The sequence below is a fragment of the Tachysurus fulvidraco genome, chromosome 10 (assembly GCF_022655615.1).
Source record: "Tachysurus fulvidraco isolate hzauxx_2018 chromosome 10, HZAU_PFXX_2.0, whole genome shotgun sequence".
Taxonomy (NCBI): domain Eukaryota; kingdom Metazoa; phylum Chordata; class Actinopteri; order Siluriformes; family Bagridae; genus Tachysurus; species Tachysurus fulvidraco.
This window is the reverse complement of record NC_062527.1, coordinates 16,118,972-16,146,234: the sequence shown is the minus strand read 5'-3', so window position 1 is coordinate 16,146,234 and position 27,263 is coordinate 16,118,972. Positions and strand designations below refer to the sequence as shown.

The following is a 27,263-nucleotide window of genomic DNA, read 5'->3' as shown; positions in this document are numbered from 1 at the left end:
ATAAGAAAGTGGAGAGTGACATATCCCCATAGCTGCAAGCCAGATGGAAAAATGGAGAAAGGAAATATGACAGTTAGAAGGTAGAGGAAAGAGAGAGAGAGGACAGAGGGAGGGAGGGAGGGAGAGAGAGAGAGGACAGAGGGAGGGAGGGAGGGAGAGAGAGAGAGGACAGAGGGAGGGAGGGAGGGAGAGAGAGAGAGAGAGAGAGAGAGAGAGAGAGAGAGAGAGAGAGAGAGAGAATGAGCAATAGAAAGACAGCGACAGATAGATAAAGGGGGCAACAGAAGAAAAGGTACATTTTCAGGCAGAGGGTGAAAGGCAGCATATGTAGCCTGTGCCCATGATGACAGCAGAGAGGAACCAAACACACAGTTACCTTTGTCCTTCACAGTCAAAAGCAGACAGAGCGAGCTGAGGCTCTGGGGGAATTATTTTAAAGAAACTAGTCAGGCCACACATGCTTTCCAAAAGCAAGATTTCAGAGAGGACAAAAGTGGACAGGGACCCATTAAACTCAGCAGGGTGGAGAAAGACACTAAAAGAGAAGTGAAGCAGAACCTGGTGTAGAGATGGAACAAGCACCGAGACCCGTCAGCTCTAGCTATTCGAGTCAGCCAGCAAAACATAAAGTGATTAAGAAATATCACATAAATGTTGCAAAGATAGTTCACTAAAATATTTTAATAATCACATGTTCCCCGGCTCGATTCCCCCCGGCTTCATTATGAGACGGAAAAGGAAATATTCCAGCCTGTGGTTTGGAAACTTCCACCACAACCAGCACTCAGGATGTCGCTGCTAATAACAAATGGAAAAAAAAAAACACTATTTTTTCCTCAGCGGTGGGTTTTCTGTACCTAAACAAACACAACAAACACACCAGTGCTGAGGGCAGAGTGCGCCGAGTAGCATGTGTCCTTCAATGCCCTATGGTCAAGGTCAATATGGAGAACAAGACTTCTCCAGTGAGTGTAAAGGTGGGTGGGGGGTGGGAGTACTCCAAAGTTGCTCAGGGGAAGACTGTCAGCCTTTATGTGCTGAGACATATGTCAGGTTTAGTGAAAAAAGCATCCACTAGACTCTGCACTGCTTTCATCAGTTCCCCGCTTGCTTCTCAGTCTACAGCTGGCATAAAAAGAGCTGAAAGCCCTCATATTGGCAGCCATTATATAAAGCTGACCTAAAAAAAAAACCCGATACCTTTCTTGTCTCTGCTAGGCTTGCCACAACACAGTTATAACCTCAGTTACTCAAACGTCTGTAAGATTCAAAAACAGTGATGGAGCTTTACGCTGCTCAAGTTTCAACTTACAAAGATCCTTTCCCAGCGGCCCTGCAGAGGAATCTGGGAATCTGAGCAAACCACATGTCTTCAACGAGTCTATTTGCAAACTACTGTGCATGGCTGTGGGTTGAGGTTTATATCTCAATCCCTTTCTGTTAAGGGGAACAAACAGGAACCGATGTATTATTTAGGAAGCAATGCATTACTCTTCTAACATGCTATTTCCTCTTTATTAAATCATTCAACACTTGATGCACATTTAATATGCAGCTCTTACACTCTTAAAACTTTTTTTCCTTCATTGCTTGTACCTTCGGGTGAACCCTTAAAAGGTTTAGGGAGAACATTACGGCAAAGTGTTTTCTGAACTCATCTACCACCTTATCTGTGGATTATTCGGAGCACAGAACTATTATACTGTTAGAATAACAACAACAATATACACCTAAACTACAGACGTATATAATACATACTATATGTTATGAGTTAATGATTTATACTGTAGTTATACAGACATTTTTTTAATTATACTTACTTTTTTAGATACTGTACTTTTGACTTTATTTTATTTTCAATGTTTATTTTCTCCTGTGCCTTTAATTTGAGGTATGTTACTGAAACTAGAGGTCTTCTCGGGTCTAAAGAAATCTACCCGACCCGAAGTGACCCGAAGCACTTTTTACCCGAACCCGATGTGCATAATTATTATTTTTTTTTAAGAAAGACCCGACCGGAGACAAACCCGAAAAAATTAGACCCGAGTCCGACCCGACGGCAATTTTTTTTTACCCGACGGGACCCGAATGTTGCATAACTCTACACTAAAGTAACCGCTACAGTGTGGATTCAAAATTGATTGACAGGTCTGTTGCAACAAAAATTAGCTTACCGCCAGCCACACGTCACCAGCCACATGTTGCTAGTGGTCTTGGCAAACAGAGGAGAGGTTGGAAAAGGACTCGAGTCGATGCACACATACGAGATACAGTAGTCCGTGTCTTCTCGGGTCCGTTCGGTAAAAACACATTCATTTTATATTACCCGAGACCTTATGCCGCTATTATTAGACCCGACTCGTTTCCGAGGCACACATGAAACTTTTAGACCCGAACCCGCTCGGGTCGGACCTCGGGTTTTCGGATCTAAGTGGACCCGTGAAGACCTCTAACAAACAACTGAAACACTACAGATTCTCTTTGGAATCAATTAATTGTTGTCTTGCCTTATGTTGTGCTCATGTTGTTGTGTTGTCTTGTGTTGTGTTGTCTCTTCTTGCCTTATATTGTGCTGTGCTGTCTTACATCATGTTGTGTTGCGTTATCTTGTGTTATGTTACGGAATGGTATCTTATTTTATCTTATAAGATAAAACTTAATCCACCATTATCCATTAAATCCTTCAGAAGTCCTTCCGTGTTCTGATATGTTCTAATAGAGTTCATTGTATAATTAAGGATTCTTAGCCTCCTAAAAGTATTTGTGTAATATTTTTTCTGATAGTGAAACACGGTATCCAGTAAAATCATTCAGGTACCTTCAGGCTGAGAGTCTCCTTATAAGCTCCACCTAGGATATTACAACAATCGCAAGCTTATCACAATCGCATATCAAGCTTTATGGAAGCTAAAAAAACTTGATTGTTCAATTAATTCTTTAAAAAAATCTATAATAATAATAATAATAATAATAATAATAATAATAATAATAATAATAATAAGAAGAAGAAGAAGAAGAAGAAGAAGAATTTATGTATTATTTGGGTAATCGTGTGGTACAAACTCCATTTCCCCCATAATACTTAGGAACTGACTGGCATTTAAAGTTTATTTAAACCGAATCGGTACTTCGCACTTAAAAAAAAGTAATTTTTTTTAAAAGGTCAGTGAATAATTGTACATTTTCTTAGCCTTCTAAAAATGTTCTACTTGGAACATTGTTGAAACATATGCAGTATTTATTATCTGCACTGTTAAAACGAACCCCTTTCAAAACGTTAAAGCCGAGGATTAGGGTACGTAAATATCCTGGCATATATGTCTGGGAGAACCTTTAACAGTTCTATGTTACAACAACAACAACAACAAAAATCCTTCAGAATAGTAGAACTTACTTTTTCTTTATAAGTGTATAACTCCAGAATATTTGAAACAGTATTTTCTCAATATCTGGAACTGTTAAAATTCAAAGTTAAAAATCTACCTAAACCTTTTTTGTCCTAGGCACATGCCTTTTTAAAAAAAAGTTAAATTAACTAATTATGGCTTTTTATTCTTGGAAATCTTTAACAAAAACATGACCTTTGTATGATTCCAAACAGAACCTTGTAGTAACCCTCAGGGTAGTAAGTGAGAAGCCCCAAGTGTTGCCCCAAGGTTTGTCCAAAAAGAGTGTGCTATGAATGATTTAATAAGGTAAATGAAACTAGTAGTAAAGGTAGTTAAGAGAGTGGGGTATATCAGACTGGACACGGTTCAGAGTTTCAAGTATTCTAAATTCTTCTCATAACTTGCTTCTTACTTCGGTCTTTTCTTCTACGACAACTTAGAAAGATGCTGGTCTTTTCTAGCTAGAAAACATCACATCAACATTTACATCACTGTAAATATGTACGGTAAAATTCCGTCATTTCCTGTTTAAAAGTAGTTTTTGGCGCGTTTTACAAGCATGGAGGCGCTTGAAACAGGAAGCAAGGTCATCCGCACATGACGACAAGGAGGTTACTGTGGTGCGTAAAGCGAGTTACCCCTCCCACTTCTGCTAGTTTTACTGAGATGTCTTGTCCCGTGCGAATTGGCCAATTAATATTACAGACGTCCTGAGGTAAAATTGAATTACTCCACGTCCCCACGTAGAACTAATCCCGTCCGAATAAGGCTTTTCAGACCATTTTTGGGCAATAGTTTATACATGGTGATGTAGTTCTATTTACCTTATGCCCTGAATATAATGGGAACTATTAGAAAAGGTCCATGATGATGTACAGAAAAACTTTAACAAACTGTATCTGCACACATCTAGGGCCTACAGTTGTAAGGTGTCCGTATTACAATGGACAGTGTGTAAGGGCTATAAAAAAGGTCTCACGGCTCATGGATCAGTTCAGGTAATTAGACCATCCTGTGACCCTCAGCTCTACAGCGTAGCATATTTTACACTCTACACGGCCTCTCAGGAGATGCTGGGCTTTTAAATACCGCCTGATTTTCACCTGAACATCACCCAGACTGCTTAAATCTTTTTATTTTCTCTCCTCTGTCTCTATCATAGCAGTCACTGGGGTCTGTAGAAGAACTAAACCAGGAGAGTAAAGAGAGAGAGAGAGAGAGAGAAAGAAAGAAAGAGTGAAAGAAAGAGAGTTGGGGATTTGTATTGTGTTTTCATTCACTTTTGTATGAAACCACAACTCCTAAGTAATCAATCAATCCACCCATGTGAGTGGCAGTTGGCTTTCTCACCAGTCAGATCTATCGGCGTCCTCCTCTAGGTCGAGGTATATCACCTGTCAGAATCCTAATGTCAGGTCAATACAACCTGCAGAGCCTCAATTCTATGGCAGAGTAATTTTGACCAAAGCCTTAATGACCGTCCGTTAGTCTGGACAGGCCTTCCAGACAGCATCGGCAAGTCAATAGCATGCTTTAAAATGCATGAGGACTGAAAATAATGCGTATTGATGCATAAGCGCTAACTGGGCTATGAGATGTAAATTGTGAAACAGGATCTGTGAGGATGTTTGTAACTGAGAAAGACTCACTAGGGTTGGGTGGAAACAAGGTGCAGCTTTTGCAGTGGATGATCTCCTTCACAATAGGTAGGTCTTGAGATATAGAAGGGGGCACGATGCCCAAGCCGGGCATCATCGGATTCATCGGAGCGATACCCGTCATCATGCCAAGGCTGGGGTCAAAATCTGCAATGAAAAACAAAATACAGGTAAGAATGGTGTTGAGGAAGACTTCCATTTTGAGGTATGGATTTTAAAAGACCATGCAAGGCAAATGATCATTTAGCACAAAGTGTATTGAATATGTTCAAATAAATAAATCGATCTGAATAAATCAAATTTGAACCATTCATTTGTGGGATTTAAAGAAAGCGATCAGATTTGTCATGCTATGTGAAGAAATGACACATTTATTCCCCAGTGATTAGCCGGGGTCAATCACACAGAACAGGGGACGCAGTAGTTGTAAAACTTTTACTATTTTCTTACTGATTTCGTGGAGGCTTTTATCCAAAGAGATTTAGAAGTGAGCTGAGCAGATTACAGTTCAGGGTCTTGCTCGCGTACTCAAATGGTTTGGTCCGTGAGTTATTTATTTATTTATTTTTATATTATTATAGTACATGGCTCTATTCTTGACACTGAATGAATGCAAAAGGCATACAAATATCCATACTCGAGCTCTACTTATTTTTCTCTCTTGCCCTTGGAGTGCATTGAACATTAATGACCCTACAAGGCAGAAATGCCTCTTTTGTCAGACCCCTTCATTCACTCCGGTTCTTTCAGCCATGAGATGCCGCTGTGTGAGGTACAGTACTTCATTTGCCTGTTTTGTAAGACTCTGAAATGCTCAACTGAACATCTAACATTGTGTGACCAGATAAAGAGCCTCATGATCCATTGATTATTGATTCCGAGCTCCTAAATACGTCTGTTGTACGTTTGGCCACAAATGTGCCATGCAACAAACTGTATACTGCAATTTAAACAATCTCAGGATGGATGCTGTGAACAAAAATCAATGACATTTCATTTCAGGTCATTTTTCTGTGCCTTGTCTGCAGTTTCTGGGAAAAAAAAAAAAATACCAGCAGTATTCCTTACAAATGGAAACAAAGTATAAGACATTAGAAGTAAAGTTTGTCAAGTGGCCTAAGAAAGGTGACTTGAAATTCCGCTTGCACAGATCCCATATGATTGCATCTGTGAGACAAGGTGCCTTTAGATGATCCGGCGCTTCCTTAGCAAACAGACGGCTTTCGATGGGTCTCAGCAGCCGTACACTCGCTGTATTAAATTACACACCTTAATCCACTGACAGGAAACCCCTTTAAAGGACAATGACATGAACAGAGATGGCAAACACTACCTGCATCACTGCTCTCTTACAAAGCAGGGACTTAAAGTGGACAGAAACAGGTAGAAAAGCCAGACAGCACTGCCAGATTTAGACAGATGAAAGAAGTACAGGAGGCAGCCGTCCTGCGCGAGAGCACCATTAGCAGGTCTGGGGATGGAAAGTACAGTATGATCAAACAGGTGCTGGTAAGCAGAGTCACTCCGTCTGGCTTCCTGATTACATTAGTAAAGGCGTTTGCATCAAACGCACTAATGGAGGAGGATGATAAGTCACAGCCAAGACGTCAAGGTGATGACCTCTCTCTCTGTGGAGCTCGGGTGATGAGAGGAGGACTGATAGAAGGTGAAAAGAGAAGACATGATGCTGCTGAGCTGCTGGGGTGAATGCCAATGCCAATGGCAATGCTCAGCTCCTCTGTTCCTGCTTTAGCATAAAATAACGCACCGGTACAGTAAGGAAAAGGATGTTCCTGCATTTTGTTATTTATACAGACAAGTCACAAGCACTTGTACTAACTAGGTACAGTACTAAGTATTGATTCAAAGTACAAATGGGCCAGATAGGGGGATATGCTTTAGAATGAACTGATTGGTTGATTCCAGTCATGGGCAGTCATGGGCAAGTTGTGGCCTAATGGTTAGAGAGTCTGACTCATAATCCTAAGGTTGTGGGTTCGAGTCTCGGGCCGGCCACGACCGAGGTGCCCTTGAGCAAGGCACCGAACCCCCAACTGCTCCCCGGGCGCCGCAGCATAAATGGCTGCCCAGTGCTCCGGGTGTGTGTTCACGGTGTGTGTGTGTTCACTGCTGTGTGTGTGCATTTTGGATGGGTCAAGTGCAGAGAACGAATTCTGAGTAAGGGTCACCGTACTTAGCCGTACGTCACGTCACTTTCATGAAAAACGTCACAGATTGCACTCCAGTCAGTGCCAGATAACGTTCCCATTGAGTTTAATGGAAAACTGAGAAGGCTTCTTTCGAACTCTAGGTTTGTCTCTTCATGTCAAACCAAATGCAGACCTTGATGTTCCTGTCCAGTCAACTGGTGCGGCTGTTATCAGTGTTTACTCTTATCATAATTCTGTGAGAAATGATGTCAGCACCGTACAACCCCAGAGAACTCCCACTTTCCCCACAGACAAACCTACTTTCAGAAACAAATGCAGTAACAAGGCTCAACAGGCTTACTATTGAACTTACCATTCTATAAAATTATAAGATATTATAAGATACTGTACTGTGGACACCTGACTATTAAATCAATATGTGCTTCTTCAAAATTGGAAGCACTCACTTGAATAAAATGTCTTTGTTCACTGTGGCGTTACAGTTAATGGTGTGTTAATGTTGGAGTGTAAGAACTCGAGTGTCCTGCACAGATTGTGGCTCAACCCCACCGAACACCTTTGAGATGAACTGGAACACTGACTGCACCCAGACTTCTTCACTCAACATCTAACTAATGCACTCTTGTAGCCGAAGAAACACAAATCCCCACAGTCACGTTCCAACATCTATCCGAAAGCCTTCAGAGAAGAGTGGAGCATATTGTAACAGTGAAGAAATAAATCTGCAAAGGTAAGTGTAAGTGTAACTCAGACCCGTAATCAGGACTCATATGTGTCTGATGTTTCTTCATTAGATAAGAAATTAAACAAGAAATTAAAAGAAGAGTCAGGATGTATACACCACAGACACAGAGGAACATTCAACAGCTGAATGACATGGAAATAGACAATTTATGCAGAATAAAACTAGCAACAGAAATCCAGCTGGTTTCACAGCTCATGCATACAATCTGAATACGTGGCGGATTGTTTACAGGTGAGAACAGAAACATATTGTTTTCCTTACAGACATTCTCTCCTGTAAATAACCCACCGTGTAGTCGGATTGTTCAGGGTACATTTTTAAATCAGGTGAACCACTGACTATATGATAGAAAGTTAGAATTTTCCTTAATTCTTACTTAAGATCGAAAAAAATTTCAACATCGCTCGATGTACAATATCGCTGTTAGTCTTTGTTTTGTTCTGCGAGTGCTCGGCTGAACGATCTAGTCTCTAACAGTTAAGGAGCACCCGAGAGTTTGGCTCTGGGGAGGAGTGAAACAGCTCAGTGTTTGGTGTTTCATCTGACTCCTGTCAAACTCTTTTTCAGCACTCAGTACTCTGGCAGTGGAATAACAGGCGCTGCGCTGATGAATTATGGAACCCACTCGTGGCTAGAAACGATTAGAGAAGTCAAGGTCCTGTTCTTTACACACACACACACACACACACACACACACACACACACACACACACACACACACACACACACACACACACACACACACACACACACACACGCACACACACGCACACACACACACACACACACACACACACACACACACACACACACACACACACACGCACGCACGCACACAGACACACACACGCACACAGACACACACACATGCACATGCACACACACACACACACGCACGCGCACACACGCGCACACACACACACACACACACACACACACGCACACACAGATACACACACGCACACAGACACACACACATGCACATGCACACACACACACACACACACACACAAACACACACACACACAGATACACACAAACACACAGACACACACACATGCACGCACACACGCACACACACACACACACACACACAAACACACAAACACACAACTATTGATTAAAAATTCAGAGAATGATATATAGTTAGTAAGCATGGAGACCAGCCACCTCAAACAAAAAAAAAAAGAATTAAGAAACCTTTGGGATTTGATCAAACACAGAAGCCATTTCCCTTTGCTCTAATTATTTAACATCTTTGTGCTTCCAGAGGAAAGTCAAGTTGGATTTGCCAGACCTGAATAAAAATACTGTCAATGTGATCTATGATTTAATGATTTTGTTCCTCTAATAACCCAAACCAGAGTGGAGAGGATGAAAAGCTGCTGACAAATCAGTTTCAAGCCATATATCATATTTTGAATAAAGTCCTGTATCTCAAATCCCACACAGCCCCAAACAGTCCATCACTAAACACAAACACGGCATAACATTCTTTATCACATATCACCACAGAGTAGAAATAAAATTATTTACAATGCATTTTAAATTTAAATTAAATTATTTCCCCAAACAACTATTTAAATGAGGAGCTTGAGAACTGAAACCTTTTTGGGAACTTAAAGTCTCCTGAATGAAGCTCCATAATTAGGAATTTAGCCTTTTAGCTAGAATTAAGACGATAACTTTCTATTGGGTACTATATAAGTCTATATGTTATCTATATGTTTATGCTACACAGGGTCATGAGGAGCGTGGGAACAGTGACACACACACACACACACACACACACACACACACACACACACACACACATACACATACACACACACACACACATACACACGAGGAGGAGAACATGAGGAGAACATGCAAACTCACATTGCTAACCCTGGAAGCATGAGGCAAATATGCTACCCACTTATTATGCTACCCTCTTATTCTAAATTAGTAGAAGAATAGTAAGACCTTCTCTGAGCAGACTGGTAATATGTACATAAGGTTTTATATAATCCGTTGCCTCTAGAAGAGATTTCTGCTATTGACAGCCAGCCATCACTTAAAAACGGATTTAAGAGCAAAACATCTGGCGGCTGCCACTCAGTGTTCGGGACACTTCTCTGCTCCCCTCTGAGTTTCTGGGCAAACGTTTCCCCCAGCAGCAGTTCAAGTGAAGGGCATGGCTAGCTCCTGAGAGCATGCTGGTTAGTCTCTAATGAGACACACACACAACTCCAAACCCCAGCCACTGCTCCACATGCCAAAATGCTGGAGAAAGCTTCAGCCCACGGCAGCGAGACTGGCCGTTCCACATCACAATCAATCCGAGGCAAGAAAGCTGGCCTGGGAAAAGCTGCAGACTTTTCAATGCCAGGAGAGTGGAAAGCCAAAAACAGCTCTGGAAGCAGATGCCTTTTCATCATATTAAGCTTTTTCTCTCTCCCTCTCTCTCTCTCTCTCTCTCTCTCTCTCTCTCTCTCTCTCTCTCTCTCTCTCTGAGTTATAGAGTGAATGAAGGAAAATTCAACTGGAAAGACGAAATTCAGCATAAGTCTAGTGTTTAATATGTAACTTGTCTTGTAATATTCATCAGAATTCTTCAGTTCTACGTCTATTTTTAAAAAAAAAGAATATACAGTATTTATATCAGAGCCATGTTTCTACATTGCAGCAACAGTTTCTGTACAATTGATCCTAGATTAGCTTAATGAGGATTATCTAGAGACTAGCTGCCCCTTTAACACCTATATCTATGATTAGGCTTTAATAAGACATAAGACATGACACAGAACGATGGGGAAATAAACATCAACGCTTTCTGCTACAGGTTAAAAATTGACTCCTCTTCATCCACTGCAATTCGCCGGCGTCGACGAGCTTCAATTTATTAAAGAGCAACATGTCACATTCTTTATCTGCTTGTAGTGACATTCGGTGATGTGGAGCGACGTTGTTTTACCACAAGCAAAGTTAGTTCCTTTTATCACGTTACGGCAGCTATAAATAGTCCCTCATCAGCCACTCTTAAAGCTAATAGGACAAAATGCAGCGTGTCTGTGAGAAATCGCGACGTCTTCTATCCTGGACTTAAAGAAACGGCTTTGTCATTAGCTCTGTTACAAAACGCTGACACTGGAGACTTTCTAAAAATGCTACAGTAGCTAAACGCTTCCTCACAGAAAACTGTGTAAGCTGTTACTATAAAAATGAAAACATGTTAGAGTTTTAATATAGAAGTGTTAATATAAACAAGTCTTGTAGCTGAAACTATTGTCAGAGCTGCTGTTGGAGAATATTAATCAAGCCAACGGGTTCTGACCAATCAGAAGTGAGAATACAACAGCACTGCGCTATAGAATATTCAAAACACAGACAAGACGGACGTCGGTAACGGACACACTGGCGCTCACAGGCGTAGCTCGAGCGGTTAAGGCTCTGGGTTGTTGGTCAGAAGATCAGAGTTCAAGCCCCAGCACGGCCAAGCTGCTACTGTTGGGTTCTTGATCAAGGCCCTTAACTCGCTCTGTTCCAGGAGTGCTGTATCATAGCTGACCTTGTGCTCTGACCCCCAACCTCCAAAGTTAGGATATGCGAAGAAAGAATTTTACTGTACTGTAATGTATAAGTGACAAAATAAAGGCTTATTCTTCATTTTGATTATGTTCACCTGCTTTCACTTACTATGTTGTCTTTACAGCCACAAGCTCTATTTTCACTTTTATGTTTCAAAGTATACACTCAGTTTTGTTCAGTCCGTGACGTTACTAAGCTCTTTAGGAGTGTCTTTTCCTAGCCCTGTATACACTGTTTGTACTTTGACAGACCACAGGCTGCCCCCAACCTCCACCCGTCCCACCCCATTTGATCTGTTTTATGTCTTAGATTTGTCTGTTTGGACTTAAATAACGTTTCTGTGTTCTGACTCTAGACATCCATATTTTTTTTTCCAGCCGAGTAGCAAAGGTGTTGCTTGGAAAATCATTCCCTAATTGTTATGCTTTCAATAAACTAATAGCCATTACATAGCATTTAATCGGTGAGCTTCGTTAGCTGTGTGTCCATGGCTTGTATTAAAATCCTTCTGGAAAATCTAAAGTCAGATGTACAGTATTGGATCAGATCAGATATAATACGTATATAATATACACTGAATAAAAAGAGTGGGGTAAAAGTTGAGTAATAAAATGAAGAAAGTATTCGTTTAGGGGTGTACAGACTTATGCAGCCTGGTTATTGTAACTTATTTATATGTCCTATTTTTCCCTAAAATGTTTGATTTGGGGGGCACAGTGGCTTAGTGGTTAGTACGTTCGCCTCACACCTCCAGGGTCGGTGGTTCGATTCTCGCCTCCGCCTTGTGTGTGTGGAGTTTGCATGTTCTCCCCGTGCCTCGGGGGTTTCCTCCGGGTACTCCGGTTTCCTCCCCCGGTCCAAAGACATGCATGGTAGGTTGATTGGCATCTCTGGAAAATTGTCCGTAGTGTGTGAGTGTGTGAGTGAATGAGAGTGTGTGTGTGCCCTGCGATGGGTTGGCATTCTGTCCAGGGTGTATCCTGCCTTGATGCCCGATGACGCCTGAGATAGGCACAGGCTCCCCGTTACCCAAGTAGTTTGGATAAGCGGTAAAAAATTAATGAATGAATGTTTGATTGCTTTTTTTCAATTCATCCTGCCTTTTTGTTTTACTTATCACATAATCCGGTCATGTTGTGTTGGGGAGTTTTTTTTTTAATAACCATTTTATGAACAATCATTATGCAATAAAAGGACACTGAGCTTCACCTGATGTTGACTTCTATACAGCCTGCTGTAAACAATGCCTTATAGCAGCTGAATAAATTAACACAATAAGTGCGTTCGCCTTCATAATTCACAGCGAATACCAGCTTGGGGAAAGAAACTCAGTGTAGGAGTGTAAGCTGGACTTATACTGGGCTTATAATTGTGAGTGTATGTGTATATGTGTGTGTATCAGTCACCTAGAGAAGCCGAACGCTCTTCATCTTCCTTTTCCTTGCCTTGAGGCTTTGATAGGTTCAATCAATTCTTCTCTCAGACCTGGCATGTAATTGGATTGTAATCAAAATATAAACAGAAGCAAATGAATGGAATCATTGTGCTGAAAAGAGTCATCTATTTTCATTAGAGCACTGGCTGGAAGATGCAGTGTACAGTCTCTCATCCGCGCTGCCAATGACAATCCGGCTATATTCAGCACTATGGACTGTAAATGTCCCGCCATGTCTAATTCCATTATCCAGAGGAATAGGGTGCAAAATCGCTGTATGCTTGTGCAAAGTACGCCCAGGTGGCTGCCTCGAATCTGCGCAAAACAGCCCTCGTAATCAACAGCAAAGGACACCGATTCCCACAAGGCTGCATGCTAACGCCTTGTGCTGAAATAACACGAGCCTCAGCATCCGGACTGACAGGCAGATTACTGTAATAGATGTAAACTGGGCCAAGTAATAAACCAATTCTTAGCTTGTAATCTTGATGGAAATTAAACATCGCTTGTCATCCATATGGCTGTTAAGACACATTTCTATTTGCTGTCTTCATAAAAAGAAAGGTAGAGCAGATGCTTATACTGTATGTAGCAGTTATCTAAAAACAGGGTAGTGTAGAGAAACGTAAACGATAGCATTGAGACACTTAAAGTACAGAGGGCCGTGAACAACAGCATGTCCTCTACACGAGTCTCGCTCCCTCACCTTTCCTTTCCGGAGAAGCTAAAGAGTGGCGCTTTTAATAGAGTTACAGTTACCGAGTCTTATTTATATAGCTGAATAAAAAGTCAAAAGCCAATCCACTTGGCATGAGCTATAGAGCTGTTGGAGCAGTGCTCTGTTCGGCAGCAGCGCGGTTGAATCCTGCCTTAGAGAATTGGCGGAAGAATAAAAGAAAAGGGCTAAAAAAGCTAAAACGCACTTGCTCTTAAGGGATCAGTCAGGCTGCGGTAACTGTTTACTTGGGCAAAAAAAACCAAGCAGTGTTCCTGATAATGCTGGAAGGAGAAAAGTGGCCTCGAGCACATACAGTAGTGTACAGAGACTGTGCGCTATTTAAACACCTCCACATTCTCGCACTCTTTTAGTGCAGCAGATTGGAGCAAGCACAGTATTGTTAGATAAATTTAGCAAGCAGAATTCTTCCTATTCATACCCTGGGTACCTTTCATACATCTGGAAGTTTCAAAGCCATATCCACTAGAGGGCAGGTCAGAACCAAACCATACCTCCAGCACTAGAATACCTGCTTTGACTTTATCTGATATTGCACTGGATAAACAATAAAGCAGGTGGGAGGTGAAGAGGCTGTGATGTGTGGATGTAGATAAAACACAGACGCAGACTGTCTAACGGATTATTAAACCTGGTCATGACTCTCTAATTTCTCTAAAATTACACTAATGCTCAGTTTGGAGATAATTAGCCACGGGTTACAAATGCTATCAATCCGGGTTCTTCCTTTCATTTTTTTTTCTCTACATCTCATTTCTCTTCCTCAACATTTAGTTGTCACAAACAGGATGGAAGGAGACAGGCCCGTATGCAGGATAGCTTCAAATGAAAGAGGTTTAATAAATAATGAAGACAGCTACAGTAAAACGATGAGGACTAAAAGAATACAAACAATGACACTTAACAATGATGAGGGTAACTTAGCGTAACCGATGCTCACATTTATACATAGGACACACTTCAACTAGCACTTCTTTTCTTATCTTTGGCATTTAAAAAAATAAAATAAAATAAAAAATTTGACACTTTTTCATTGTAACTTTGAACAAATGTTTTAAACTCATGGTATCTTATGTAACCTAGTGAACCAGCATTAATGTATTCAGTGTTAGAGATTTAAGCACTTATGTACGTCGCTCTGGATAAGGGCGTCTGCCAAATGCTGTAAATGTAAATGTAGGACAATGATCACACAATGAGGAACAGGTGTGGAGACAGGGAGGAGCAGACGAAGGTGGGGCAGACACGTGACAAGGAATAACAATAACAAACACACATGGCCGTTTTTTCACATGGCTGTTTTTTCTCTTTCTAGCGATAGCTACTACACAATTACTAACAAAAAAAAGTCAACAGCAGCAAGTTAAATGTATTGGAATTATGACGCTATACATTTTATTTATGAGGGTTATTTACTTCTAATCCTAATAATTTTCCAGTATTTTCTATCTTCCATTATTTCCCATATTTTCTCTGAGCCAATTTCTAACCCAACTTCCAACTCTCGCTTCCTTAAAGGCACATCGAGCCAGCCAAGCGCGTCTTTTAAAAAACGTCTGCATCACACAGGAAAGCTCTAACGAATACACGAGCGCACAGATGCCCACAGCTGACCAGTGTTGATGTGATTGACAGGAGAGACAGAATATAGCATCCCGCCTATCCAGACAAGTGTACTTTTCTATCATGTCCTACTGAAATCAAACTGAAACTAAGTGTTAGCCAGGTGTAAAACACAGAACAATAAAATACAGAGGATGTAATATATAGTATGTGAGAGAATGTTTGGGATTTAAAGTAAGCTATGTTATTAATATGGTCACGTTACCTACTATCGATGCACAGCAATCGGTTTGCGTTAAAGATTTGAGGTGTACATGGTATGGAAAGAACATTTGGTTGCATGCATGTATTATAAACAGTCACCCAGCACATCTCTGGAAATCTTATCCTAACGGTTTCGGTATGTACTTATGTAGTGTGTGATGGGAGAGATTACTGCTTAAAGCAAGAAAATCAGAGCTGAAGTAGAGCATGTACGTAGTGTTCTGTCACTATGGTGGCGCTTTATAATCGTGTAATTGTAAGTATGTGTCCTTTACAGCTTTAATGCTGATGATTGAGTCTTAATTTGAATTGAAATCAAAAACATGTACTAGGGATTTGTTTAAATGGAGGTTTGTGTTCGGCTGATTGGACGGCACGGGTACGGAATAATGTTAAAGCTTGATTGTTCAGAAGCGGTGAAATGTGCTGATGTAGCAATGCAGAGGTCTGTAATAGAGGTAGTGAGAAGAGGTGGTTCGGTGCAGGCTGAGAAAGTAGGGAGGCAACAGCTGTTTTCGCCTGTGTGATTAATGATGGAGAGAGCAATGCCAGACAGCAGCCACCCCTCCCTAACACACCTTCCATCCACTCCAGCTGCCTACACAACGGGAAATCTGGTGAACTTCATTCAGGGAGCGAGCAAAAAGACTAGCAGGACAGCAGAAATTCTACAGGACGAACAAAGAGACTGCTTCGGTTATGCTAAATAAATAAATAAATAAATAAATAAATAAATAAAAAGAAGAACTCTTTGACAAAAGACAGCATGAAACAGATTAATCCAGATTAATGAGGATAATATGACGCAGTGGGACATTTGGATCTCCATCCTCATTCCTCTGCCCAGTGAGAAGCAGGAAATCAGAGGAAAGTGTATTCCCTGCAGAGGGGCTGATTGGAAGGCGAGGGTGAAATGAGATCTAGGGAAACAGGGCACATCAACAGAGCTTGGAGCTTTACTACATGGCTCACAGGACAAAGCTTTCTTCAAAAACACATCACTATTCCAGCCTTTTAAATGCCAGCCTATAACTTGCTTGATTAATAATGAAATTTGCTCTCGAGCAGTGATCTTGTATAATGGGGGAGTATCTTGTACAAGGCACTGTAAATATGAGCAGAGAAATTCAATATCGGGGGAAAAAGGAAGCAGTTTGTTTAGCTTGAATATGCACACAGTTCTCCTCATACTGGAACATGGTGACGTACTGTATATATTTCGACAGATTTCGTGCACTCTGATAACAACAAGGGAATACGAAGATGACGAAAGAGATCGTTTATAAAGTGAATGAATTGGCATTTCCAGTGGGGTGCTTAGTGGAATTACATGACACTGTTTTAAAAAAAAACAAAACAAATTTGACTATCATTTGGCCCTCTAATGGTCCATTTAGTCCATGTATAAATTCCGGAGCTCAGTGAAATGTTTGTATTCTTGTAAACTGATGCAGAATTAAGCAAACACAGGTTGTGTGAGAGATGAAAACTTCAACCTTAGGACGTTCATCAGGACAAGATTTAGTACAAGTCAAAGGTAATTAACGTGAACAGATGCAGACCCATTACTGGGAAGGATGCCCTTCCTGAGTCTGTCAAAATAAACTGACTTACTGACAAAACTACTTTCAAATGTTTTTACTTTTATGTTCACAAAGTTGCTTAACAACACAAAATCTTAACCAGGGAATAGGGCCTGATATACAAAAGCAAAAGATAACCTCTGCCTTGGAGGCTGCTTGATTCTGTCTCTGAGCGATCCACATGGACGTCCTGGAGATACAAGAGACTGCTATGAATGGTACAGTACAACTTATAAACCACGATGAAGCTTTAGACTGCGATTGCTACAGTTTTGCTCCGAAGACTCCATCAGTAGACAAGACAGACTTCATGTTATAACTTGAATTAATTTCCTGCTTACCCAATTGCACTTTATGATCATACAGTACACAGTTATTAAAGTGAAATGATTTATAATCACACTCTCTGGTGTCTCCCAGATGACGATGGGTTCCCTTACGATTGGGTACTGAGTAAATCCAGTCACTCTGCACTCAAGCAATTTCCCAGACACAGACATATAAGGAAAATGATGTGTTTTGTTGTTTTTAAACTAGTTCATTGTTTATTTGAAATGCAGAGTGACTGATAATTTGACATTTAATGTCGTTTTGCACTCAACTACAAAACAAAACAAAACATGGAAGATATTAATTCGATCACATCCTGTGTAACAACAGTTTCTGCCAAGTGTGAATAGTGTAATATTAGGCTGCGAGTGTGAGTGTGAGTGACGCGTTGCCGGTAAAACGCTACGCCGTTGACATCCTTGGGATTTGAGTTGTCTGATCTCAAAAGAATAAAAAAAAAGCTGACTAGTGTGAGATACATAGCATTTCTTTAGTGTGTTTTGGGGAATATACAGTTTTTTTGAGACGGAGGACTGCTCACAGCTGTGTAGGCTTAAGTCCCACCTCCATTGATATAAGCCATCAGCACCAGCTGATAAGTTCTGCCTGCTTCTCCATCTGTCTGAGACGCCTCTCCAGGAATGACTAGTGCATTCAGACTCTGCTACCATAAAGCAGCCAGCCAAAAACACCCTGAGACTAATTATCCATGCTGGCTGCATTGAGAGATTGGGGGCCTTGGAGTTCACACATAGATATCAGACACAACATGTTTCCTCCATAAATGTGGCCATAAAGCTAACCAAAGTACAATCGGAATGGCCATTAAGATCGTCAGCGGTTTATTCTCATCGAGCTAATGGCTAGCGTCGGCCAATAAAGTGCTTCTACTGAGCAGAAAGATGTGACGAGTCTGTAAACAAACATGACGAACCATTTGAACAACAAACATCTTGCTTGGATTACTAAAGCTACATATCTGCTCGCAATGCGGTTTTAATTCGTACACGAACTGGAGGCTTGACAGAAATAATAAATTCATTTCTCTTATCAAACACGTCCATGTTTGCAAGAGACTTCATTCTGAAATGATCGCCGCAGCCAAACTGTAAACGCAAACAAAACGAGGAGGAAAATCTGTTCTGTGTCTTCGTTCAGTCGAAAAGCATCTGCGGGGATTTAGTAGATTTTTAACGGTCGTTTAAGATTAGTACTTGTCACGCTGTATGAGATGGTCCCAATAAAATCCTGGCTGAATTCTATAACTGACTGTGTGATAACGTGTTCTTCATGTCAGATTAGATGATGAAGATCCTCTAATGACATTTCTGGTATAGGGAAAATGGGTTCAGATAAAAACCTTCCTTCTTCAAAGTCAGCTTGTGGTAATAAGGACACTTTTCTGCCAATCGGCATGTTTCCGTACACTTTCCGTATTTTCCGTTAGATGCCACTGACTCTAGTGTATTGCTAGCTATCTTGTACATTTAATTTAATTCTCTGCTGTATAATTTGTTACTGCAAACCAGGGGCGGTTCTAGGATTTCATCTTTAGGGGGTTTTAGCCCTCAGTGAGAATTTAAAACAAGAAGAGTTTTATATTATATATTATATGACTACATAGTAAGCCAAAAGTTATGGTATACCATAATATATTATTTAATGGCAAAAGTGGACACCAAAATTTTATGCTTGATGTACTGTAATGATGCCAGTCTTGAATCAGATCAGTTCATGTGTGTGTGCATTCTCTACAAACTGTGTGTCCAATTAATTCAGTCATTAATAAAAAAAATATTCACAAGACAAAGACCGAATCAATAAATGTTATTTTTATTTAGTACTGAATGGATTGTTTGCATTCATATGTTGTTTGTGCTACAACTCTGGTAATAACAGTGACATTTCACTGCTTTTGTTTGCCGTCTTTCCGTCGATTAACGTTATAGATAAACGCCACCAGCTCTGACTGCGCGTGCACACTGCGCGTACCTGTGCTTCTCCTTTCAAATAAAGCAGACAGCTGAAGACGCACTTTTGAAAGACTACAACACACGCGTGTAAAGGCAAAGTAAAAAAAAATCCCTCTTGGATTAAACTAATAAATAATTTTCTTTCCCATCGACGACATCATAACTGCTGATCTTAATCAATGACCAAAGATTTCTTGTGGAATATGGATTTTTTTTTTTTTAAGCAGAAAAGCACGCATCGTAAAAGCAGCCATCGGTGTTCTGTTCAGCCGGCAAAATGGGAATTGACTTCTAGGATGTTTTCAATCAGTACAAAACAAATGAATTACTTCATAGCCACATGTCTGATAATAAACTAGACCAGGACACTGTTGGCTTTCATTGTGTTTTTATCTCTGCCGGATAACCTTACGTAGAATTTTATTGCGTGACGATAACACCTTTAAATAATAAATGGTTATAAACAAGCACGTGAGACATCTCACAGAGCAGAAATACATTTGATATCACCATTTATGGTCAAAGCATCTGTTTACCTGACATGAGAGGCTGTCCGGTAATGCCCATGGGCGCCATCCCTAGGTTGTTCATGGCAGTAGCCCAGGCGTTCGGGTCTGACATGGGCATTCCCAGTGAACTGGAATCCATTGCTATATTCCTCAGACCCTCTATACAGAAAGAAAAAAAAAGGAAAAAAGGAGGATTTACAACACTCTCATATTTCATTTCCTCTGCATTGCCAAAATAATGAACACATTCCAAAACTGCAGGCTCAATAAAACAAGTCCTCAATATCAGATCCTCCTTCGGGAAAGCCGTACGGCTCTTTGTATCTGTTCATAAACAGAATGATTTTGGTTTCACATGTAAAAATGAGCATGGAGACGTACACAAAATAATAATAGAATAATCAGAATCATCAAGGCAATCACTGGCGCTGCCAAGTGTCAACGAATAACAAACAAATCCCTATAGGAGAGTCTGGAGTAATTTAACCGAGCACAAATCCTGCAGCAATCCAGTCGTTTCCAGAAATTTACATTTCCTCTACATCTCAGCGAGGAAGAACCTGGACTACATTATAAAACCTTTAATCTCTTATTGAAAGCAGGGAAAAATCCACGCAGACTGCGAGCTCATCCAAAAGAGTAAGTATTGGCCTGTGAGCTGAGAGGTTAATGTTAATGTCAGCCTGTAACTGATGGATGGTGCACATGGGGCTTTAGTGCGGCAGTGTGAGAGAGGAAGAATATACGGTTTAGCCATGAAAAGCTCTTGGCTTTACAGCCATTGTTCCACACTAGGCTATTACACCAAGCTCAATGTCAGTGCAGAAGACAAAGAGAAATACAGCAACACAAGGACTGAATTACAGATCTGTAGAGCGTTGATTTAAATCACTCATACCTTAGTCTTCTCTATTTAGTTTCTGTAGCAAAAAAAGTGCAGCAAACTTTATAAGTGTCTTTTCTGAGGGTCTCTTTTAGTATGTGGTTTGTAGAAAACACTGGCAATAATCAAGAGCCTGTACATACACAGTCTTACCTCAAACCTGCACTTAGAACATGTTAGCATACAACACACAAGCAGTACTCCATCAGTACCAGACACACAATCAGTACTCCATCAGTACCAACACACAAACAGTACTCCATCAGTACCAGACACACAATCAGTACTCTATCAGTACCAACACACAAGCAGTACTCCATCAGTACCAGACACACAATCAGTACTCCATCAGTACCAGACACACAATCAGTACTCCATCAGTACCAACACACAAACAGTACTCCATCAGTACCAGACACACAACCAGTACTTCATCAGTACCAAGACACAACCAGTACTCCACCTATCCATCAGTACCAACACACAAGCAGTACTCCATCAGTACCAAGACACAACCAGTACTCCATCAGCACCAACACACAAGCAGTACTCCATCAGTACCAGACACACAAACAGTACTCCATCAGCACCAACACACAAGCAGTACTCCGTCAGTACCCTGACACACAACCAGTACTCCATCAGTACCAGACACACAAACAGTACTCCATCAATACCAACACACAAGCAGTACTCCATCAGTACCCTGACACACAACCAGTACTCCATCAGTACCAGACACACAAACAGTACTCCATCAATACCAACACACAACCAGTACTCCATCAGTACCCTGACACACAACCAGTACTCCACCGCCCCATCAGTACCAGACTCCCCTCTGCATCTCCTTTACCCACTTTTGCTCTCTTCCTGCACTCCACTTAGACAAATGAATATTTCATATCGAGTCATATCAAATCATAAACCGCAAAAACACAGCTGATCTGCACTTAATTTGAGACATGTCTCTGTGGATGCAATTTCAGAAAATATGAGATTCTGACAGTGTGTGTTCCAGGAAATATTTTAGAAAAATCCATTGATTCAGAGCTTTTGTTTAAGTACAAGTTCCAAAGAAACAAGAGCTGGTGTCTGGCGTAATTTTGTGGAACAGACGAACAGGAAAAGCACGATTCCTAAATAAGGCTCAAGGGAAATGTATTTCAAGAAAGAAGTGGCAACGATTCTAAAAGCACAGAGCATAGGGAAAGCTAACTGTATTTAAGCAGAGTAATGTTTTTTATGGATAACAAGACAAAAGAATAAGTTTATTTTTTTTAAATCAACAAATTGCAGATATTGTTTTTATTTGAGGATTGACATCTTTTAAATACACGTGAATTTTCTGTAGCTTTACTGATCTGATAATTATGATCATCACCATCTTACCTGGGGGAATAAAGAATAAAGATAAATATAAAGATAAGCCACAAGTTTGGTCACAAGTGTGCCTTTCGGTCGAGTTATTTATTTCATGAGCGCAACCACTGCTTTAACGTTCTGTTTATTAAAAAATAAATGATTCTGATTGTAGAACCCTTGTGTTAGTGTTTACAGTTGCCCTTTTTCCACCGGAAAGAACCGAGTGCTGGTTCATAGCTAGTGCTGGTGCTGGTTCAAAGTTGATTCCACTGGCGAACCATCTAAGAACCGGTTTGCCTTTCCACCGGCTAGAGAGCCATCACAGCGCCGAGTGTGACGTCACTGAATACGTGTCACGTGTCCCAGCGACGTTAGCGCAGCAGCGACAAACACAACAAGAATGGCGGATGTTGCTTTACTGTTAATGCTCATGGCTTTGCGAACATACATTGGCATCCAAACGCGGCGAATAAAACGTGTACGTGCGGCTCCGTGTAATCTGTATAAACGGAGGTTGTAATCGATAAAGTACATAACGTTATTTTATCATTAACACAGAAAAAAATTAGCCTTAGCATGTAGCTACCTACTATCATGTGTGCTGATAATGTATCATATCACGGTAAAGTAAAAATGTATTAAACATTAGTAAACTTAAGGTACATTATCAAATGCGCTAACAGTAGCCCCGCCCACAGCTCCTGACGCAAGCGGTTCTTAAGTCTAGACCAGCAACGTTTTGGTGCTACTTAAGAACCACTTTTCCTGGTTCAGAGCCGGTGCTTTGGCGGTCGAAACAGAAAGAACTGGTTCTAAATTAGGCTCTGGCTCCGAACCAAGGGGCGTATGTGTGTGGGAAGGAGGGCAGGGAAGACAGGCAACTTTTTACAAAGCTACATGCTTTTTTCATTTATTTATTTATTTGTCACAGAGACGCACACATGGAAAACCCTCATTCAGTAAAGCTCAGCACCGTCTCTCAGTCTTACTCTCTTTCTCCCACAATCTCTCTCTTCCATTCACCCAGTACAAAAATTCACACTTCCTCTATATTCTTAAATCAGGTTTTTGCATATTATTAATTTTTCATCAAAACAAGCATCCGCCATTTGCTAAAACTGAAAAGTGGGTATATTCTGAAACTAAGTAAAAATCCAAGAGGGGCTCCAGAGGAAGAGTTCTACAACTGATGATTCTCTGAGAAAGGAAAGAGCTTGGAGGCATGATTTATAAGAGAATTATATAGTGTTACTATTAATATCTTTACACATAATACTTGACATCCTTTATTACTTACTTACAATAACATCAAACCTAAACAGTTTCAGTTTTATTTAGTCTGAAGGGTGCACAAACTTTTGCCCTGGACCTGGATTGATGTTAACATTGCCTTCCTGTAGAATTTTCTTTAAGCCATTTGTTAGGTTAGGGGTTAGGGGCCTGAACTGTACCTTCATTTATACGATATGAAGTGTAGTTCTCGATTCTGATTGGTCAGAAAGTGTTAATTAATTTATTACAGCAGCAGATTTGACAGCATCCTGTTTTTTTCTCATATGTTGTCATTTCTGTCATAACCACATTGGATTATAAAACGATTATCAGAGATGGGGGACTCGAGTCATATGACTTGACTCGAATCAGACTTGCGTCGCAAAATTTGAGACTTGCTTGACAAATATTAAAAAAAGACACGACTTGACTTTGACTTGACATTCATGACTTCAGGCTTGACTCAAACTTGAGTTAAATGATTCAGAGATGGGGGACTCGACTCGAGTCGGACTTAAGTCGCAAATTTGAGACTTGCTTGACAAATATTAAAAAAGACACAACTTGACTTTGACTTGACATTTATGACTTCAGGCTTGACTCGGACTTGAGTTAAATGATTCAGAGATGGGGACTCGACTTGACTCGAGTCAGTCTTAAGTCGCAAATTTGAGACTTGAGACTTGCTCGACAAATATTAAAAAAGACTTGACATTCATGACGATTATGGACAAGTGCAATTGTTGGTATGGTGAAGCTTTTTTTTAAAATTGTAATTTACTTTTAAAATAACAACACATACAATAAATACTTTAATGCAGTAAATAAGTGTCTGAACGCTAATTTCCATCAACGAGGTCCTTTCCTGGATTAACAAAAAGGTTCTGAGACATATTCAGATATTCTGCGTCTGAATTTCTGTCAGGAAAGTGTCAGGAAGACGCCTCTGAGCGTGCAGATATTTAAGCTGGGTAAACACAGAGCCACTTCTTAGAGCAGGATGAGATTAGATTGGACATTAAAGCTTCTAAAGAGCTAACACACACGTCCAACAGGTTCAAACACTCTGATAAAATATTAACTAGGCTCTAATTGAATAATACAAGAAGTAGACTGCCATTTCCTTCTACATGCATAGCCAAGTGGAAAATAAAATGAAGAAAGTGTTGACTAGGTTTTTTTTCAAAATTAATAAAATAAAAAAAAATTCTGGAAAGGAACTCATGAACTGAAGCTGCATCATTGGCAAGAAAAAAAAATCACTTCCCAGGCAGCCAAACAGTGACTTCCTTCAGGGAATGAGTCATATTTCCTGCCAAGAGTGATGAAGTAGCTAAACGGTACGAGTCAGAGAGATGAAGAAAGGTCTGCAGGCTAAAGCAAAACCTGAGGAGCTCTGAGGCAATAAGACCTGTTTGAACTTCGGCACCACAATTAATGGATTAAAAAAGAATCAGAAAACGGTGGTGACCCATGGAGCACTTTCACAAAATTGCACTGATGTCAAAAAAACAAACAAACAAACAAACAAAAAACAAACATTCAGCTTAGCCTGCTTCCTACCTAATAGGGCAGGTCAGTGTTGAGTGATCGACAGAAATATTAACCTTAAATTATTTTTCGATCAGAAACCCAAAAAAAAACTGAATTTGTTCCAGTTTTGTCGGGTCCACGTTCGGCATCGAATGTCGACCACGACAGCTGTTTCTATCTTCAAAGCACACGATGATATCAAACCCGTTTCTGCTCTCTCAGATGTCCCAAGGTGTTATCTTGGACCACTAACATCCTAACAGAGATAAAAACACATAACTCACACTGGAAGCCTGAGTCCTGACTCATTTTATACAGACTTGTGGCCAGAAAGGAATTCATTTGTTTATACTGATTGAAAATATCTGTAAGTCGGTTTCCATTCTGGCTTAAAAAGCTTAATCTGGTTTGGTTGGTTTAAAAAGTTAAAAGAGTAGAGCTGAATTTATTTTGTAGAGGCAACCCGGCATTCAGACACGTCCACAGCGTTCAGTGAATCATCGTTCGGATACTTTAATTAACACGACTAAAAGTTTGTATAACAGCTGTCTCGTCCGCTAGATCCATGTTCTTATCGGTCTGTGATTGACAGGACAGATTGTTGTCATAGCGCAGCGTCTCTATTCTTCCCTTCACTACTAAAGCGAACGGATCGCCAGATCGGTTGCCAGAAGTGTCTTTAGTGTGAGGAGATAATTTGAGCTCTGAAAGAAATAAGATGCAGCTCTTGTGACAGCAGCGTCAATAGTTTTTAGACTGATTTTACTCCATGGCGCTGACTGACGAAGCCTCCGTTCTGATTGGGAAGGAAATTCGGATTAATTTCCTACTACAGCGGTGTTAACGCAAACCTCGGCAGGTTCCTATTGGTACGACGTTGTTTCAGGAAGACTTCAATGGCGGACTCAACGGATTTAAAAAATGTGTTGTTAATGTTAAAAAAAAGGGGGGGGGGTTCATCACTGATATGGTGAAAACTTCTATCAGAGAATTTTTGCCATTTATGGAATGTTTTTTAGAAAGAGAGAAAGATGATGGTATAAGAGAAATAAAACTTTGAATATTTTACTTTATAATCCTTAACCTTAACAAACCACCTTTAAAAAAATAGATATTTATTTATTATTGAACAATCATTATCATTATACTCATTATCCAATCAGCCAATCGTGCGACAGCAGCAACAGCAGCAGTGCAGAAACTCGTACATATCCGTGTCTAGAGTATCAGTTCAGGTTGAACATCAGAATGAAGAAAGATTGTGCTCTGGGTCACTGTGTGTCCAAGCCAGATGAGCTGCTTTAAGTATTGCAGAAACTCAAGAAATATTGTTTACACAGAATGGTGCAAGACATTTCCAGTGAGCATCAGTACCACAGGCAGAAATGTTACAGAAACCTGAGTCAGTGAGAAAGACACCTGATAGGAAGGCTACAGAGACTCAAACATTTAGCAGACGCCCTTATCCAGAGCAGCTGGCAGCTTGGTGGACCTAGGAGTCGAACTCACAACCTTCCGATTGGGAGCCCAACACCTTAACCACTAGGCTACCACATCCCCGTGGCTAAACGACCGCTCGTTACAACCGCACTGAGCAGAAACGCAGCTCAGAACACTTTAAACCTTGAGGGAAATGAGAAAATCCCAGGAGCTCAGATTCTTTCATCAGATGACTTCATTTCTGTCAGACAAAAACACTACTTTAAGCACAGACTCACTTAACCTTCACAGATTAGAAAAATCCTGTCAGATTTGAATTTTTTCCCCACAAATATACAGATAGGGAAAGTCTGACATCACACATGTGTACAAAACAAAGCTGGTTCAACTGCTACTGTGCATGCTTTAGTCATCAGTCAGAGCATGCGTTAATCATATAACTACTCCAAAGCCCAACGCTTAAACAACATATTACGTTCTTCCAGGAACTTTTTTCAAAATTCCAGCAGATATTCTGCAGATTTGGACAGATACGTATCTGTGAGGTCACAACACATTCACGAATTAAACAAAGCCCTCTGCCGTTACCACAGAAAGTAATTACATTATGTCTTGACTGGTAGGAGTTTAGAAGAAGTCTCCTGTGCTTGCGATTTTGTTTTCTGAAAAAAAAAGAAAAAAGAAGAAAACAAAACAATAATAAAGCAACAACCCACAAACAGCTCAGAAAACAAAGCTGTAAAATCAAGAATTAGCTGGGGAAAGAAATCCTGGGGGGACTGAATATTCTGCAGACTTAACTTTCACTGTGTTTTTATCTCACACACACACACACACACAC

At 40.5% G+C, this 27,263-nt stretch overlaps 1 protein-coding gene across 14 annotated transcripts in view; it reads right to left on the bottom strand.

The window, feature by feature from the left end:
- enox2 (ecto-NOX disulfide-thiol exchanger 2) overlaps positions 1 to 27,263 on the bottom strand; it is a 248,762-nt gene that overhangs the window by 72,534 nt on the left and 148,965 nt on the right. For 13 of the 14 annotated variants that reach the window (XM_047819519.1, XM_027165137.2, XM_027165134.2 and 10 more), the window contains 2 exons: positions 19,957 to 20,088; positions 5,039 to 5,194 (listed from right to left, as the gene is read on the bottom strand). In XM_047819519.1, the coding sequence (XP_047675475.1) occupies positions 5,039 to 5,194; positions 19,957 to 20,088 (288 nt within the window). The remainder of the gene's footprint in view (positions 1 to 5,038; positions 5,195 to 19,956; positions 20,089 to 27,263) is intronic. The other variant, XM_047819522.1, reaches the window with a different exon arrangement.